Genomic DNA, 18,047 nt, shown 5'->3' with positions numbered 1-18,047 from the left:
ACCACATACCAAATGCCCCGTCTACACTGCTCCTTATTAGCTGCTTACGCTCTCCCGCTGTGTCCTTTCAGTCTAAATGCCATTTTGGTTTGCTCCATTTATTTAAATGCAACGTCAGAAATACCGCAGCTCGTATTAATAAAAGTAGATTCTGAGCTGATGGCCCAGCTCTGGCATTAAATGCTCCCCAAGCTCCCTTCCAGCCTGCTGTCAGCTCCCAGTGGCCTTTCCTGCTGGTGGCACTTACACTGACAATCTGTGATTACCACTGCTTCTCCTTTTTTTGTCCCCAGCTGTACATCACAGGAAGGTAGCACATACACGCTACCACAGACATCTTAAGGCAAACAGGAGTATTTTTGTTATTCTGTTTCTTGGCATAATCTTTGTTGGGTTTTGTACATAACGTGCTCACGGAAGCATTCTCTCTTTCTGACATCCTGGATTATTTCAAACAGTACTTCTTGTAACTCATTCCTGCAACTTTGACACATAAAGTAGGGTGTCCAGTTTTGGATTGACTGTAGGGTGTCCAGTTTTGGCTTGACTGCTCGCACTGAAACAGAACTCCCGCCAACTTCAGTGTCTGCAGAGCTCTGCCAGTGGAGTGTGCTTTTGAAAGTCTCATCTCCAATGTTCCTGCAGGCTCCATGAACGAGAGAGGAAGTGGCTGTCCTCTGCAACTGCTCAGAACATTTTGTTGGACTTCAGTGAAGGTCAGTGCTTGTGCTTTCAAGAAAACGATCACTTTCCTTAGTGAGGAGTTTGCATTGCCCAAAGAACAAAGTCAGCATCAAGCAGATTATTCATTATGCCTATATGGAGAACAATGCAAGTACTTGAACAGAGATGACAGATAATACAGCAAGGGGCTCTGCTTCACCATTTCGCAATGAACCAGCATTATTGTGCAGAAAGTCAACACACAATTACTTGGGAATGCCAGAAAATAAGTACAGTGTTAACTGAGTTACCTCACACCGTGGGTTTGCGTACAGCAATGAAAGTAAGACAATGTGATTTACTGTCTATCTTTACACTCTAAGAAAGAAACTGAAGCAGCCTTTTAGACGAAGCTAACATAATAAACCTTCAATCCCCACAAGCTGCCAAACCAGCCAGAGTCCTAACTGATACAAAAATTAGATTATTAATTTTCTTGTGACCCACGCAACATGGCACAAAGAGGCATTAATTTTCTTCCATGATTCATTCGAAGCATGCGTAACCCTAGAATCCCCACCTCATTCATTTAGAAATTATACCTATGACTAGCATCCCTGCCAATAATTTTGTATGGCTCTACAAAGATGGATGCAGAGTTCCATATCCTTATTCCTACACTGGTTTAATAACGCAGCGATTCTGGCATGAGCTCCTCAAATAAATTCATCCACAGTATTCTGTTAAGGAATGAGTAGTAATAGTTCATACCTTCCAAAGACTTTTATATTACATACTGATTTTCAGTATTAAGTGGAATATCCGTAATAAACTCAGTAATTTCAGCGTCAATGAACTCTTTCAGTCCTACTGGAAACAAATGCAGTCACAGCCCTGCAACCTTCTTCTTGAGAAACCCCTAGAGAATATTTTGAACAAGTCTCTATTCCTCCGTTGCACTAATTAAACATCACTTACAATAACTGCCTAAGCTAATCATCAGCTACAATGAACAAGAGGTACCAGCACAGTAAGAAAATTCTGCCAAACCCTAATTTATGTCCCCAGAATACATGAGAGGCAAAATACTCCACAGGCATTCTGACCTTTCTGATTGTTGTAGACTAATGCAAAAAGAATGTGCAGGAACATAGTCTCCTCTATTTTTTTGTTTTGTTTTGTTTTGACAAATAGAATAGAAAAAAGCAGGGAAGCAGAGCATTGTGTAAGTCCCATTAAAAAAGATATTCCATAAGCCTTTGGATGTGCATAAGATCATTCTGCATAAATGTTTGCAGAAGAACCCCACTGAAAAAGGAAAAACCAGACCCTTGCTAGTTTTCATGAAAACCCCCACCCTCTAGATATACTCTACATCTAAGCAGCATTCACCTCTGGTAATCTGAGACCTGTTTACCAGTCACCGAATCCGCAGTTTGCTAACAATTTGTGTATAGGAGCCTATTTTTAACTGCCCCATCAAGCTGTAACACGTCAGGAGACTGCTGCAGTCTCAGAACAGTCAGATGAAAATTTAGTGTCCAGTTGCAGGCTCAAACATTCTCGCACTGGTTTTAGCTGACTAGCGCTCCTCGTGCCAATGCCTCTCCAGTTATGTTCTTTATCCTATTCAAGTGACCGCTCTAGACAGAAAAGAGTGCTAACTTTGCATCTCTGGTAAGCGTTGCTCAGCTTAATCTCAACATACTCAATGGCAACGTGAGAGAAGAGAACAAACCTTGTCCCACCTTAGTCCTTGGGGCATCTGAGTTACTAGAGTAAGCACTCAGCTTTCGGCCACAGTGAATGGAGACACCTCGAGAAGACAATTCAGATCCTAAGTGTGAAACTATATTGCTCTGCACTCTGCCTACATGAGGAATGTAAGACAACTGCGTTATTTGGATGCCTAAATGATATGGATACATCTGTGCGTCAATATTCATTCTTCCTCTTTTCATTGCCTCGTTACTATAATTGCCAATAAGGATGTTGGCTGGTAACAAAGCACTTCAGACGTTGGTTTTTTGAACACTATTTCAACTTTAAAATAAAATGAGGCAGAGACTTAAAATACACTTTGAAATGGGGCATGTCAACGTACGTTCTTAGTAAGAACCATAAGCTCTGCCAAACAGACCCACCTGCTCTATGTGAAGCTTATGCTTCCTCGAGTAAAATGGTTTCCATTCTGCCTACTTTCCCCCTACTGCAGCGCTGAACGAGAGGGTTCACCACGAGCTAGTGAAGGATTAGAGTAACTGACACGAATATTAACATATCATCAGTACACACTACAGCCAAATCACTTGTTCAACAGGAACATTTCTACCATACAAGGGACTTCAGGCCCATTACTATTAGTCATAGTTGTCGCGTTGCGTTCTCTAATGACCTCAACTTCAGAAAAATTTCATGCAAACCAAAGCTCAAATATACTGTTACAGCATATGGCGAAGACTTCAGGTTCATAATTATGAATTCAGTCTAGGATTTAATCTGCAGGTGATTTGTTACTGTTAAATGACCTTCCATTCAGCTAGAATCATTCTTATGCACAACAAACATATCCGCAGGTTTGCTATATTCAGAGTTTCTGAAGGTACTTTTGCTGAGTCTTTGCATCTTTCAGGGGAAAAAAAAAAAGTGTAACAGGCACCATTTGACTGTATAAAACCGAAACAGAACACATCAAAAAAACCCCTCAGAAAGAAATCGGAATGCAGTTAATTTTCCAGCTGTCCAGATCACGGGCAATGTGTCATACTGTTTTCCATCACTCTGCTCAAGCAAAAGGCCTGGCGAACACACGTGCGGGAGCCTGGCCTCAGACAAGGCTTCCCGCAACATGACCAGGCCTACAGCATCCCGTGCAGGACTGGGAATCCCTACCACTGTCACCTCCAGCATGGACAGGCCCACACGCTGTCAGGGCTTGGTGCCCGCTCCGGCAGGAGCTGCTGGAGACCAGCACGCTAAGGGCAGGTATAATCGTGAGCACACGGGCCTGCAGGACTGTAACGAGGCAGACAAGAGCAGGTGGTATCAGTGCTTTTTGTCAAACAGAAAATGCTAAGGACAGAAATATGAATATATAGTCTATAACTGACTATTTGCTTACTAAAAATGGAAGAATTTTGCAAAGTTGTCATCCGAGTGATTGGCAAATTATGGGAACAACTGAACGTGTTCCAACACTGGTTGAGGAATAACAATATACTGCACCTTTTATTTTGAGAGCTCAAGGAGCTTAAATACTGTTTACATGCCACTGAGAGGAGAGAAGGGGATAACGTAGGGAGACCAAAGGACAGGAAACGTGTGAACTGTCTTAGGGACTGGACAAAAAGGGCTGATGTGCAGCCTGGGTTCTCTGGCTGGGAACACCCTCTCTGTTGCAGTGCTGTGCTTCTAAGGCTGAAACAACGCACAGAAGATAAAAGGAGATTTCAGGGGATCACAGCAATAGGAACTCTTCCACAGGAGACAGGTAACCCAAGAAAGGTGAATATGTACAAAGGCAAAGACCGGAAAAGACACATAAAGAATTGGGAGGAAAACCGCAATTAGTAAGAAGAAGTTTCATCAAATATCCTTGAAAATTATGACTGAACAAACAGCAACTACATTACTCTCTAATAACAAGGGATAACACAAGACAGATGAAACTAGCCCTAAACCTGCAAGCTCTGGATCCATACGTACCACAGAGGCTGACTTTGATCTGGGCTGAGTTTCCAAGAGACAGTGTCCAAAAAGGAGAAAATTGTAGGGGCAGGTTGTCCTTCTCCTGTTATTCCCTGTGCTTTTGATTTGTACAGCACTAACTGGAACTGAAGCAACTAATTAAAGTCAGCTAGACAGGATGTATGGCCCAATGCAAGAGGAAGCAGGAAGACAGGTTCAGTTCATAGTATTTCAAATAGTAATCTTAGAAATAAGATTATTTCTAAGAATCTTATTTCTAAGAATCTTATTTCTAAGAATCTTATTTCTAAGAATTAGAAGGTAAAAACCTTTGGTGGCTGGCGTGATGCTTGTAGATAGACATACACTTTGATCATTATCAGAAATGGTTTGTGTGGCTACGGCAGGCGGAGCTTTCATCGCTTTTGAAATACACAATATACTGAAAAACGCAAACATCACAGGGGAAAAAAAGATGTACAGCTGAATATAGGGACAGCTCTCTGCCAAAGCTATTTCATACACAGTGTCACACAGCAACCAAGGATCCTGCCAACTCCTGAAGCGGCAATAAGCTACCACAGAAACAACACAATCTGCTCAGATTCATTCCTCTCCCTCCTCGAGCCTTTAGAAAACAAAACTGCTGTGCAGTGAACTTAATCAAATGCTACCAGACAGAAAATTTTGCTGTTCTTTTTCCCCCCTGTTCCTATTAAGAATGGGAGCTTCCAGTGACCCCAGGCTGGCAAGTACCAGGGGATCCTTAGGTGGTCACAGTGGGCAGATGCAGCCAAAAAGAAAACAATCATGAGAATTTTATTGTTGCCACAGAAAATGACAGTATTTCCCTTTTCTAAGCCGAGGAGAGAGAATTAGTCACCGTCTGTTCCTTCAATTTCTCTTTCAAGAAACACCCTTTTTAGTGTCAGATTCTGTAACTGTGGGGACAGAGTTGAGCAAGGGGGAGGTTTATTATTATTCTAGTGCACAGCATTAGATGGAAGGCAGAAAAACATGGGAAATACTATTTATTCCAATCTGAGGCTTAAACATCTTCGATAGTATATTCAACAGCTTTGCTTGTCTCACAGCCCCGGGCAAAAACATCCCTACTGTTCCTTCATTTCATGCTATAATGCTTCCAATTCTCCTTCTCAAAAGAATTATGTACGTTATCTACCGGTTACACAGAAACTCCTTCCTGTGGCCACTCTTAATGTTTGCAGATGTTGCTCCATCATTATCAGTAAAAGCTTGAGCCATTTGGTTCAGAGAGGAAATAGCAGCTGGGAAAAGTGCCTTGATGCTGAATTAAAGAAGGCAAGTTGTTCTTCTTAAATACTATCTAAAAGGACAGTGGGGAGCTGGAATAAAAATGGAAGGAAACAATATGCAGAACAAAATCTCCTAGATTTTTAAAGTTTATTTTGTTGTTACTATGCTGCATAGTTCTGTCCTCACAATTTCATTTAATTAATCAAATACAGTTCTATTTAGCCCATCTGCATCTCTAAGTGTTCTCTTGACATTTTCTTGATGTTCCTCTACCATTTCAAACAGATGAAATTTCAAACATCTCAGCTCTTCTTCCCCACTCCTGCTAACTGCTCCTCTCTCCTCTCCTCGTACAAAAAGTGCTTCCCTTTCTTTTTTTAATTCACTGCACAATCACAATTTTTTCTCATGCTAGGTCCTTCCTGACAATCCCCTTTATGATACTTCGTAGAATCCAAATGAATGTGGAAAACACATAGACTGCTCCAACACAGCCTCAGAACTTTATGACTTCAGAACTGGGCCTTTCCCTGATGTCAAAACAGTAAACTCAGCTAAGCTTAACTAATCATGGGTGTAATCCTGACAGTGGCAGAGTACCTCTGCTCCCACAGAGCTCACACTTTCTGTGCATCATCACTTCTCAAAGGTCAAAGACCAGGTCAGGAAAAAATCCCTCATGTTGCTTCCTTTACCAACCCTTCATATTCACTGGGGTTTCCCCCAGACGACCATCTTTCTGACCACAGACATGTGCTAAATGTATTAAACACACAACATGAAAATATCGGGATCCTGAACAAGAACCCTTTGAACGAAGAGATGCACATTTACAGAAGGATTTAAAATAAAATTCTATTCTTATACACTGAGCAAAAGATGTAAAAACTAGACAGGGAGAATCCCACAGCCAGCAAAGACACTGACGAGTTACTAAGCATTGCCATCCCAGCAGGATTGTGCAGGCTCATCCCTGGATAACACAAAGCACTGCTCAATAGTCTGACTTTGAATGATTAGGATTCATACCTCATGGACTCTTCTGCACAGAGACGTGCTGGGTTAAAACCTCAGATGGAGCATATTCCTCAAAATGAAAACATGGAAAATTGCTGCTAAATGCCAAGCCTGATGCAGCCATGATTCAAAGGCACGAGTCGAGCAGAACAGGTGCCAAGGATGTGTGTTCTCTGGATTGATTTACAAACTAAGATTCTTCTGAACCATTAGACGTTCTCCCTGTCTCATGTGAGCAGACAGTGAATCGAGTTCAGTGTATCTCATCGCCATCTGGAAACTCCACAGGCAAGGATATCTTCTCTACTGAGCTTTTGAACAGCATTAGTTTTCATCCAGCTGAAATCTTTGTTCTGAAACTGCACAATCCCTGCTCTCCTCCTTCCTAAGTCAGGTTTATGCTTTTTCCATGTGGTTTTGATATACTCGTAGAACTGGAGACCAAGGGAAAAACAGCCTAATGCCTCAAGGAAAGGACCCCCAAGACAGGAACTCTCACAAAATATTATTCTCGACATCACCAGGTACTGTGTTCTGCATTGTTGCTCTTCTCAGCTATGACCTTTCATAAATGATATCAGATGGTGTTTGCCTTATCCAATAGCCCACGCCATGGTTCAAGATATGCATGCACATACATCACATTAATTTCTCTATAGTCTATTACTAAAAGCAGAAAATAACAATGGCAAATTGGGTACAGATTTATATTGATCTGTTTCTGCCGTCTACTTTCTAAATTATATTTATGCATTTTCATATCCAATTTCTTTAAATATGAATATTACTGACTAATTATCTTGTTACTATGATGGACACAATCCAAAAACCTAGATAAAAGTATGTCATATTTTCAGCTATGGTTATAAATTTTGTGGCTTGAGTCTCAAGTGATTGAAGACTTTAACAAACCTGCCCAAGAAAACCTGACTGCAAATGAAGTTATCTTTATTTTATTTTCCCCATAAAGAGAAGGTTTAGCTCAGCATATTGCTCGCAGAGATACACAAAGCACAACAGCTTGTTTTGGGCTGCTGCCATTCAGTTTTGTGCTGCATCCCCATCTAGAGTCATTAATCTTTTACCACCAGGAACACAATTAATCATGGTTTTGGTTTGGGGTTTTTTTGACAGAGGAAAAAGACAAAAATCATAGTAATTTTTATAGAAAGCACTGCAAGGTACTCCATCAGTAGCAGTCCTTTTTCTTCTCAGTACACACCAACAGATTTGCTCACTGAAACCTGTTTGCCTTTACAGTATACAAAAATGCAGTAATCTAAAATACATATAAGCAACAGGAAAAACACACGAAGAAGCAGTCTGCTTAGCTGTGCTGCATAAGGCAATAAATGTCCTTTTACTGATAGCTGGACCATGAACAAAGAACAGACAGGGTTGAGAAAAAGGTGTTTGTGTTAATTCAGTGGTTATTTTCATGTGGAAGCATTTTCCTATCCAGCTCACAACACAAAATCTTTGCCTAAACTATGATCCAAGTTTTGATTCAAAACTTACACAACCACAAATCTTACCAACCGGAATGGCAGTTTTACTTCAATTAATGCAAGTTACTGGTGGATATAAAACAAATAAATCTAAGAAAGTATGCAAATCGATGCCAACCCCTCAGCCCCAGCTTCACTCACATCCCAGGTCAGAAATGCCCATTGCCAGCTGTAAAAAAGTCTCACTCACGCTGTTCTCAGCCTTTTACGTCTGAGAACTTACTGCAGATCAGCTCTCATTAAGGTCAATGAGGAGTTCTCCCTGAATACAGATGATGAACCATCTACCTTGCACCCCTTCAGAATACTATATTTGACACATGGACTCACATACACCTTCATGGCTTCCCTTAGACAATTTACAACCTAGTAATTCTTTAAAATTCAACGTCACAAGCTTTTATCTTGTTTCTTTTCTTTGCATTTAAGAGACACACAGAAGACAGCTATAGACTGCCCCCTTGGTTTCTTTTTTTTCTTTTTATTTCTTTTTTTTTTTTTTTTAATCCATAAGGTAATTGGCTTTCTGGAGAACTAACTGAATTTTCCAAATTTAATTTTAAAAGATGCTCCATAATATCCATTATAGCAAACACTGTCCTGCATATTCGATTAGTAGGCTCTCTGGACCTGCTTATTTCTGAATTGAAAGCGCAGTACAGCCTGGATAAATGAATTACCTGAGCAGCGGAACTTCTTGCTCTTGATCTGGCTGATTCGTTTGTTGGCAAGGCGACGCGGATTGCTGCATCGAGCGCCGCTGGTTTCTATCGGATTATCCTGCAGGTAATCAGCCAGCCACTTCAAATGGCAGTCGCACACAAATGGATTCTGAGCTAAATGTCTGCGAGAAGGATGGGATGTTTAATCAGAAGTGACCTGTGACACTGTACTCCATCACTGTTTTTCACAAACGCAAACCTGAAGAGTAGAGTAATTGAATAAGCTTCCAAAAACCCAGGCCTGGCGGAAACCACACAGAGCTGCACATGAATGGGAGAATTCTGTGAGCTATCACATTTCGTAGCTCATTAAGCCTGCTGCAAGTCCTTTCACAGAGGGAACAAAAATTAAGGTAGCAAAGCCTGCTTTAGAGGACACAGGCCTCCTGTCTACAAAGTCCATTGTTTTCTCCAGAGAGCTTGATATGCTGCCTTTTGAGAGAAATGCATCTTTTATATGCACCTGACCTGAAGATCATTTTGTATCCTGGCTTAAAAGAAATTTTATTGGCAAACTCAGTTTCCTAGGGATGAAAATGGGAATTGGTGAAGTGCCTTGGATAAGTGGGCAAGGCCAGAACTGGTCTGGTGGTCTTCTCTCAAGAGTGAAATTGTTATGTGCGTATACTTATCGGTGTAATAGTATATATATTTTCTCATGGGCCAAAATTGTTTACTTTTGAGACTGAGCTATTTATGCAAGTTAGAACTTGACTCAATCCTTTACCAAAATTTGAACAACATTATTTCCCACACAATTGGAAATAGGTATTATAGCATTGATTTTAACTGGATATTTAGGCTTAACAGAAATCTGCTGGGGTATCTTAGAGAGAAACAGCATTTCTCTGCTGCTGTTACGACTCATTTTGCTTGACAAGGTTGAGCACTGTATCAGGAGAGTCAGTAAGGTCTTTCTCAGAACCTGATTATGACCTCAGTTAACTTGCACCAGCCCCTCTAACTTCCAGTGGAGCAGGACAAGGTTCTCCAACAACTGCAAAGACAGTGTGAAAAAAGACAGGTGTTTAAATTTGGTTTGGGCAGAGGTGTGAAGTTACAGCCTCACAAGAACTCTGTTACTGTTAGTGGGTTTCTTCCACCTGTAGACACTTTTTTTCTGTTTGCAGTTATATTTACGAACTTTCACTTAACAGAGTAAGTATAAAATGCAACAGGGCAAGGGCTGTCAAGGAGTGGCAAGTAAAATCACACATATAGCAGAAAGTTAAATTTGGTTTGGGCAGAGGTGTGAAGTTACAGCCTCACAAGAACTCTGTTACTGTTAGTGGGTTTCTTCCACCTGTAGACACTTTTTTTCTGTTTGCAGTTATATTTACGAACTTTCACTTAACAGAGTAAGTATAAAATGCAACAGGGCAAGGGCTGTCAAGGAGTGGCAAGTAAAATCACACATATAGCAGAAAGTGCCTGAAGAGTCCTGCTGAGCAGAGCTTTTCCTGGTGTGAAAAGTCTAAAGAAGAAGCAAGCATACAGAGACAGGAGATGGTACCAGTCTTGTAGCTCCAGGAAAAAGTCAGAAAATGGCAATCACTTGGAGTACTAAAAATGGGAGAATGAATCAAAACATTTCATGAAAAAGTGTCTCGTTGTGAAGCAACAAGTCCGTTCTAAGTAACGGCCACCACGAGTACCAATAAAACCTCACGGAAACCAAGGAGAAATTTTTATACCACAGGGGTGTTGTCTGTTGTATAACTTGTCAAATCCAGCTCTGAAGGACTACTATTCACCTTACAATCTTACTGTTCACAGCCTTAGGATAAAACCTATTTCTGTCAAATAGCGAGCCTATATTTCTATATGTTTGGTTCCAATTTTTCTTCTGATCCCTCTTCTCCTAATGCCTCCAGTTCAAAGACTCTGAGAAAATGTTCAGTGGACTTTCTTAATGGATCAAGTAATACAACGTAACATTTCCTTTAGGTGGAATGTCAGCTGAAATATGGTTTCAGAAGCAGGACTCTGACCCACCAAGGAGAGATGCCAATTCACCATATAATTAAAAACTGTTAGGCAGTGATGGTTTGGAACAGAATCTGCTGTTCATACACCGTACAGAGTCTAATTTACGTATTATCTTCCCAACAAACAGTATGAATGAATTACTGTGGGAGCGTAATGCGCTTATGACACTGATGTCACTATGGGCAGGCTGTATCGATAGCTGGCTGTGCTGAATTTATGCAATACTTCCCTTTTTTTCTCCTTTTCTTTCTGTTAGAAAAGGAGGGGCTACTACCTTGGGGTTTCTTCCAAATTGTCTTGATGTCAGATGCAAAGCCTTTGCCAAGACAGGCAACATCTTTGGGGGAAAAAGAGAGAGAGCTGTCATTCATGATATGCCTGCATACTCACAGCGTCTGGATCGATCGGAGAGGTGCAAAAAGCCCCTTGCTGATGGTCTGCAGTTTGTTGTCATAAAGAGATAGCAGTTTGAGATTATGCAGACCTTGGAACGTGTTTACCCTCAGGCAGTTGATCTTATTGGCATTGAGAAGCCTGAAAACAGATGAAAGGTTTATAATTCATTAATCTTGTAATAATCAAATAAAAATAGACTGAACTTTGGGGTTAAATCTAAAAAATATTAACCCAGTCACTACAGCCAACCCACATGTAATGGTCTTCATTTGCCTGTTACATTAAAACGGTGAAAAAACCCAGTCATTAATACTGTCATAGCTGGGGAATATACAGACATAGCACAGTGCTTGCTAACTTAAAATAAATAGAAGTTTGGGGTTTTTTTTGTATGCCCAGCCCCACCCCTCCTTTGTTCAAAATTATACACAAATCTTTAAATAAGACTTCGGTTTACTATAAACAGAAATGGCAAATGCTCCCCACCTTGCTATTGCACCTGGCACACACTCACACACAAAGTCCACAGTGAGAAGAACCTTTTCTTTGCAATATTCTCTACCAGCAGCTGCCCTAAGTCTAACTGAAATTCTGGAAGTTTGACATCTTTTGATAAGCAGTGCTGGGTTAACTTGATCACAGAAGGAAAGAAAACAGGATTCTCCTCTAATACAAGAGACAATGTAGGGTCTGGACTAATACGGAAACGCAAGCTCACTTCGTACTGAAGGAAACCACTCTATGATTCTCTGATAGTCAAGCAGTGGAAAAGGTTGCTCAGAGGAGTTGTGCAGTCTCTGTTGTTGGAGGTTTTCAAGTTGATAACAAACAAAGCCATGGTCCACCAGTTCTGACCTAATGCAATGGCTCTGCTTTGAGCAAGCGTTCTCCAATCTCATCGGCTACTGCCCCCCTGAGGTCCTTTCCAGCCTCCATTGCCCAACAGCCCTTGGAACTTCCTCCATTCCAGTTACACCAGATTCCTCTAGTTATGGAAGAGCAGCACAAAGCCCATTTACATACTTTGTAAATTTTTTTAATTTTTTTTTTTAAAAATATATTTTGTGCATCTACACAGCAGCCTATCGGCAGAACGAATCAGTTCAGCCAGAAAACCTTCAACAGGACTTGTGCAAATTCTCTTGGATTATCCAGCCAGAGTCCTACCACCTATAACAAGTATATACAATCCCAACAAGAAGCTGGAACTCCCTGAGACAAACACGAGAACACTTAATCATCACTGTCACCTGCATATGCAGTGTTTTACACTTAGAAAGAAAATAGGCAGAAAATGACAACAAAATGCACATCCACCATGACAGACAACAGGGCAACCTATCAAGGAAGAAATGAATGCTTGTTAGCTGCACAAGATGCTTTTCTTTTCCTCTTTTTTTTTTTTCTTCCTTTTGCTGCAAAAAATAACTTCAGAAGGTGTTTCCTCTGCACAGCACCCTGCCTTTGCACTGCTGAAACCTTTGGAACATTGTACACTCATTACAGTTTTCTGCTCCTACCATTGTTTTGGCAGAGCCTCGGTCCTGCAGTAAATGGGTACAGTAACTGGGATTCCTAAAAGATGGACACATACTCGAATAGAGTCCTTTTCCCAAGGAGGACAGGGATGCAGTGTTTTGGAACGAGAGGGCATCAGAGCAGAACTTCCTTTTCTATCCAAAAGAAAAGTCAGCATCAATTTACCTGATTTTTCTTCTTCATGTGTTGTGGAAAAAGACGTTTGACAGCGGATAAGAAAAGAGACCCATAGAAGGCAAAGATGGGTGAGGTTATATTTTTGCATGAACTAATAGCTAACAATTTTATGAAATCATAAGCAGCACTAGTATGACCCCTCTGTAACCTGTATTTCTGTGACTGGTAATTATGTGACACCTAATCCACACCCCTGTTGACTCCACCAGAAGTAACATGGTAATTGTCATATTAGGCTACGCGAACAGCCCCTCCCATGCATTCCATTTCTGAGATTTTGCTCCAAGAGCAAACATCAATGTCATCTCTTACTACTTGTTTCTTACAGCCATCCGTATGTGTAAGACAAAGCAATCTTCTCTCTCGGTTCTTGTGCATTATACATGTCTCTTTCAAGCTTATACATTATCTTTCCCATTAAGAACAGGTAAGCAAATCATGAGAAGGCAGAATGAGCTACCGAGTTCTGACCAATATCCTGACATGCACTTGGGCATTACAAATTTCTACCCGATGTCCTTGTGTAATGGTCCCACATTGTTTTTAGGTAATGCACATGAGCTTAAATCGGTTGTTCCATGACGGAGACTCGACACCTAAGTTACCCAGGAAGAAAACTGAAAGCAAGGATGTACTTTGATTTATTTTGTTAGATGGCATATTTTTCCTACATTACAGTAGTATTTGATGTTGCAAGCAGTACTTGTAACAAAGCGTAAAGCAAAAATGAAAATAATCTCAGTATTAAGAGAATTTGCAACTGAACTGCAGTTGTACTCGTACATGTGGACAACCAGCATGTCTTGTTGTGATGCTTAGGAAGTGCACGAATAGCAGAGCTGCACTGTGCAGATGCTATTCACTCCTGTGCGAAGAGTGGGCTTGAAGTCTAACCATCATTGATCCTATTTAATTAACCCTCAGAGCAAAGCTGACCTAGGACTGCAGTGAATTCACAGGATTTGAATTCATTCTCTGATTAGTTTCAACAAAACATGAATAAACCCAATGCTGGAAATCAGAATTTGCAATGTGACAAGTTTTGCTGGCATGAACTGTCAGTGACTAAATTCACAGTGATACAATCTGTGACATTTCTGTGAGAGCCAAATACCAAAAATGAGAGAAACTGATCCTATACACGACCACAAATACAGAGGCACGCTCTCTCCTTTAAGCATCAGAGAAAGTAATTTGGAAGAGGAAAGTGCTTGTGCAGATTGTTTAGAAGTGGGAATTCGGGTACTACACAGCTTTTCTGAGGTGACAACACCTATTTTGTATATCATCTATGCAATATATGAGCAGTACCTAAAGAGGACAGATCGTGCACTCAACAGTAATACAGATGTGGCCATACTCGGTGGATCATGAGATTGATTAATGTCCTATTTCTGATAAGAATCAGTAAGAAAAGGTTGGGGTGGGAATTGAAAAACTCAGAAAGCAGAATAAATCATCTCTAAATTTTTTATCCTCCTAGTTGCTGTGAGTTAGAGGATGACTTTTGGCCAGAAGCATTAAGCTTTAAATTCCTTTCAAAACTCTTGGTTATTTTAAAACATCCCCTCTACGGATATTTCCCTGTATAAATTACAATTCTTTGCTTAATCTTCCTCACCATCACAGGCCCCCCAATGGCATCTAATTATATATTAGGTATACAAGGCTGGCCTCACACAGAGTTAAAAGTGATTACAAGATTATTTTTTTAAAAAAAACTAACACAAAGGCAGATGAGAAAAACATATTCTAGGAAGCAGAAACACTGACCTTCCTTAAACACCAAACCATGCTGTAAAACATACTGAGCATTCCTTTTCATTGGACTCATCCCAAAAGAAGGGATAATATTGAAAGTTGGGTCTTGTTTAACAAGAATTACATGGTGTTCCTTTTGCACCAATTTATGGTAAAAGTAAATTCCACTAATTTTCCAATTTTGTTATCAGCTTGATTGGATGAGATTTACACACGGCCTCCAGATGTGGTGCAGGGGGTTAACAATTCAAGAAGAAATAAAACTGCCTGCTACCCAGAGGAATGATGGATTATTAACTGAAGTCTCCATTTTCATCCCTCTGGATATGTTAAAAACATGAAGAAATCTCCTGCAAGCCCAGGACCACCACAGAACACAGGAGAGTAGTTAAAGACCTTGTGGTTTACACGCCATTGAAAGCAATAAGCAGAGTAGGGCAGTATTACAATTCCATGAACCCATTTCCTGAAAAAGTGAATTTGTCCACACACATTGAAATAATAACGTGTTTCAGCTAAGCCCTTTGAACGAATGTGTACTGAATTGGCACTGTAATTGTATCAGCTGCTCATAAGCACCATCTGCATAATTAAGATGGTCCCATAATTGAATTATGTGCCCAAGCACAGTTTCAAGTGATTAACATTTAAATAACATTTTGAACTCCAAACCCAAAATGATCAAAAAAATTGTTTTTTAAGAGCAAATGGGGATGTTTATATAGCTTTTACCCTTAGCAATGTTTGTTTTCAGCTCAAAGAAGTCGAGTAATCAAACTATCAGCAAATAACTACGTAACTCGGCAAATGAAACAGCAGCCTAGCAACCTTAACACATGCTGGAGACTACAGGTTGGCTCCTGTTGCTACCGGATGGACCAGAAAGCATCCTAGGTACATTAATGAGCCAAATGGGAAGTGTCAGGGAGAAGAGCTGCACTGAGCCACTGGAGAGCTTCTCTTTCTTTTTCACTAGCTTTGTGTTTTGACAGTGACGACAAGATGATGCGAATGAAGATGTTCGGCATCCCATGAACTGGCTGGCACACCCCACATGCCAGACTCCACTTGGGAAAATGCGAACCCACCAGTAAAAGGCAGATGTGAGGTGCATAGGAGGCTTGTAAGGAAGAGGAGAACTGAAGTTATTTGCATGGGTAACTACAGAACGCAAAATGAATATGCATGACTTCTATAGAAGATCTGTAGTCACACGCTTCACCTGCATTCAAAGGCACTGTAGGGCAGCGAGGAAAGGACTCGGCAGAAAGCATTCCTTAGGACATACAATACACGTTACAAAAAGTCAAAAAGCTTTTTGGCTTTTATTTTTTTCCTAGTGTTTTCTCTTGAAATTTATAGGGAATCAAGCAACATCTTCAATTTAACACAACTCATCGTGGGAGAACAGGTGAAGTGCTAATACAGAAGTATCCAGTCAAGTACTCCGTCCTCCCAGCAGTCAATGACAAGCAACCTCTAATGGCAGAATTGTGTGTGCCCCCGCTTACTTATTGGCAAAATAATTATATTAGGTTGCAGGAACGTTTTTAAATGGCCTGGAGTGCAGGGGAGCAATCTGACTGCCTCTCACTGCGTCAAGATATTTAGAAATCTACTAAAATTTACATTTTCTAATGTGATGACTGACCACTGAAGAGCTTGTCAGTGCTTCAATGGATAATAACCAGTGTGAAATCATCATCGTGCTTGCTTGAACCAGCTTCAAGTGTTTTTCCACGTTCAGGAAACTGGATGATGGTGATGACAAATTTATTCAATGTAAATTAAAATGGAAGTCACGAGCTCATAATGAGTCAAGAAGGAAGCACAGAGCACAGTCTGACAGTCCTGTTTTAGAGAGATTTTAAAGGCCTTCTTTCATTCCTGATCCAAAAGACTGCAAGTCCAGTTGAACACCATCCATAGAACAATCCTGCGGTACTCGTGCTACTACCTGGAGAATTATAAGCACGTGTTGTCAGTCATAGCATCTGAGCTTCTGTTACTCAAAATTCCATGTTGTCCTATTTACGCCTGCAGATAAGGTCACAGCTGATTTAAGATGACTACATGATAGTTTAGATGCACAGCACAATAAACACATTTTCTCAACTTCCTGCACTATCAGGGAGTTAGTTTCTTGTGTAATAATAACTAGGAGAGTTCCTATCAGGTGAGCGTAGCTGACTGGCGTCAGAAGGACTAATGAATTACACAATGACGTACAAACCAGCGATTGTTTTGGGAAGCTGCATGCAGACAGGCTGCAGAAGTGACAGAGAAAAGGCAGATGTTGTTGCAGTCTTTCATTAGTGCTTGACTGTAATTGTATTTCTGTGTCTGGCAGATGCTGCTCCCTCACTTCAACAGCAGTTATTGAGTTTAGTAATAGTATCACAATAGCAGCCTAAATGCAGAAATCTGAAGGAAAAAAAGCTTGAGGCAAATGGCTTGAAAACCATTCTAAAGCTATTAAACAGATCTGTGCAGAGATCACTCTGTCCTGGACTAGAAGGACAAGGGTTGCATACTATCTCTGCTGTAGCCAAAACCGCTTGAGGAATCAAGGTGAAAGTCGGTACGTCCTTCTGCTAGGAATCACAGAACCCAAAAATGACATCAGAAAGCCAACCGTATCCTGGGCTGTATGCAGAGAAGTGTGGCCAGCAGGTTGAGGGAGGGGATTCTGCCTCTGTCCCCTGCTCTGGTGAGACCCCACCTGGAGTGCTGCGTCCAGCTGTGGAGCCCTCAGCATCAGAAGGATATTGACCACTTGGAGCGAGTCCAGAGGAGGCCACGGAGATGCTCCGAGGGCTGGAGCCCCTCTGCCATGGGGACAGGCTGAGAGAGTTGGGCTGGTTCAGCCTGGAGAAGAGAAGGCTCCGGGGAGCCCTTATAGCCCCTTCCAGTGCCTGAAGGGGCTACAAGGAAGCTGGGGGGGACTTTTTACAAGGGCCTGTAGTGACAGGACAAGGGGGAATGGGTTTAAATGGAAAGTGGGGAGGTTTAGATTAGATCTCAGGAAGAAGTTCTTCCCAGAGAGGGTGGGGAGGCACTTGGACAGGTTTCTGTGGATGCTGTGGATGCCCCATCCCTGGAAGTGTCCAAGGCCAGGCTGGATGAGGCTTGGAGCAACCTGGTCTAGTGGAAGGTGTCCCTGCCCATGGCAGGGGGGTTGGAACTAGATGATCTTTAAGGTCCCTTCCAGCCCAAACCATCCTATGATTCTATGATTCTATGACATAGGTTGCAAAGGACCTCCAGATGTTACCTGGTCTGAACCCCACTCAAAGCATGACCAGTATAT

General features: G+C 41.2%; 1 protein-coding gene across 1 annotated transcript in view; it reads right to left on the bottom strand.

Moving 5' to 3' along the window:
• The window catches only part of LOC104510406 (slit homolog 3 protein-like), a gene marked incomplete at its 3' end in the record, with an annotated part of 59,509 nt that overhangs the window by 25,689 nt on the left and 15,773 nt on the right, over positions 1-18,047 (bottom strand). The window contains exons 4-5 of the mRNA XM_010152643.1: positions 11,255-11,398; positions 8,834-8,997 (exon numbers count right to left, since the gene is read on the bottom strand). Of these exons, the coding sequence (XP_010150945.1) occupies positions 8,834-8,997; positions 11,255-11,398 (308 nt within the window). The remainder of the gene's footprint in view (positions 1-8,833; positions 8,998-11,254; positions 11,399-18,047) is intronic.

The sequence above is a fragment of the Eurypyga helias genome, unplaced genomic scaffold, assembly GCF_000690775.1.
Source record: "Eurypyga helias isolate BGI_N326 unplaced genomic scaffold, ASM69077v1 scaffold10025, whole genome shotgun sequence".
In the NCBI taxonomy this organism is placed as follows: domain Eukaryota; kingdom Metazoa; phylum Chordata; class Aves; order Eurypygiformes; family Eurypygidae; genus Eurypyga; species Eurypyga helias.
Note: the sequence above shows the minus strand (reverse complement) of the source record. Positions and strands in the feature narration are given on the sequence as shown.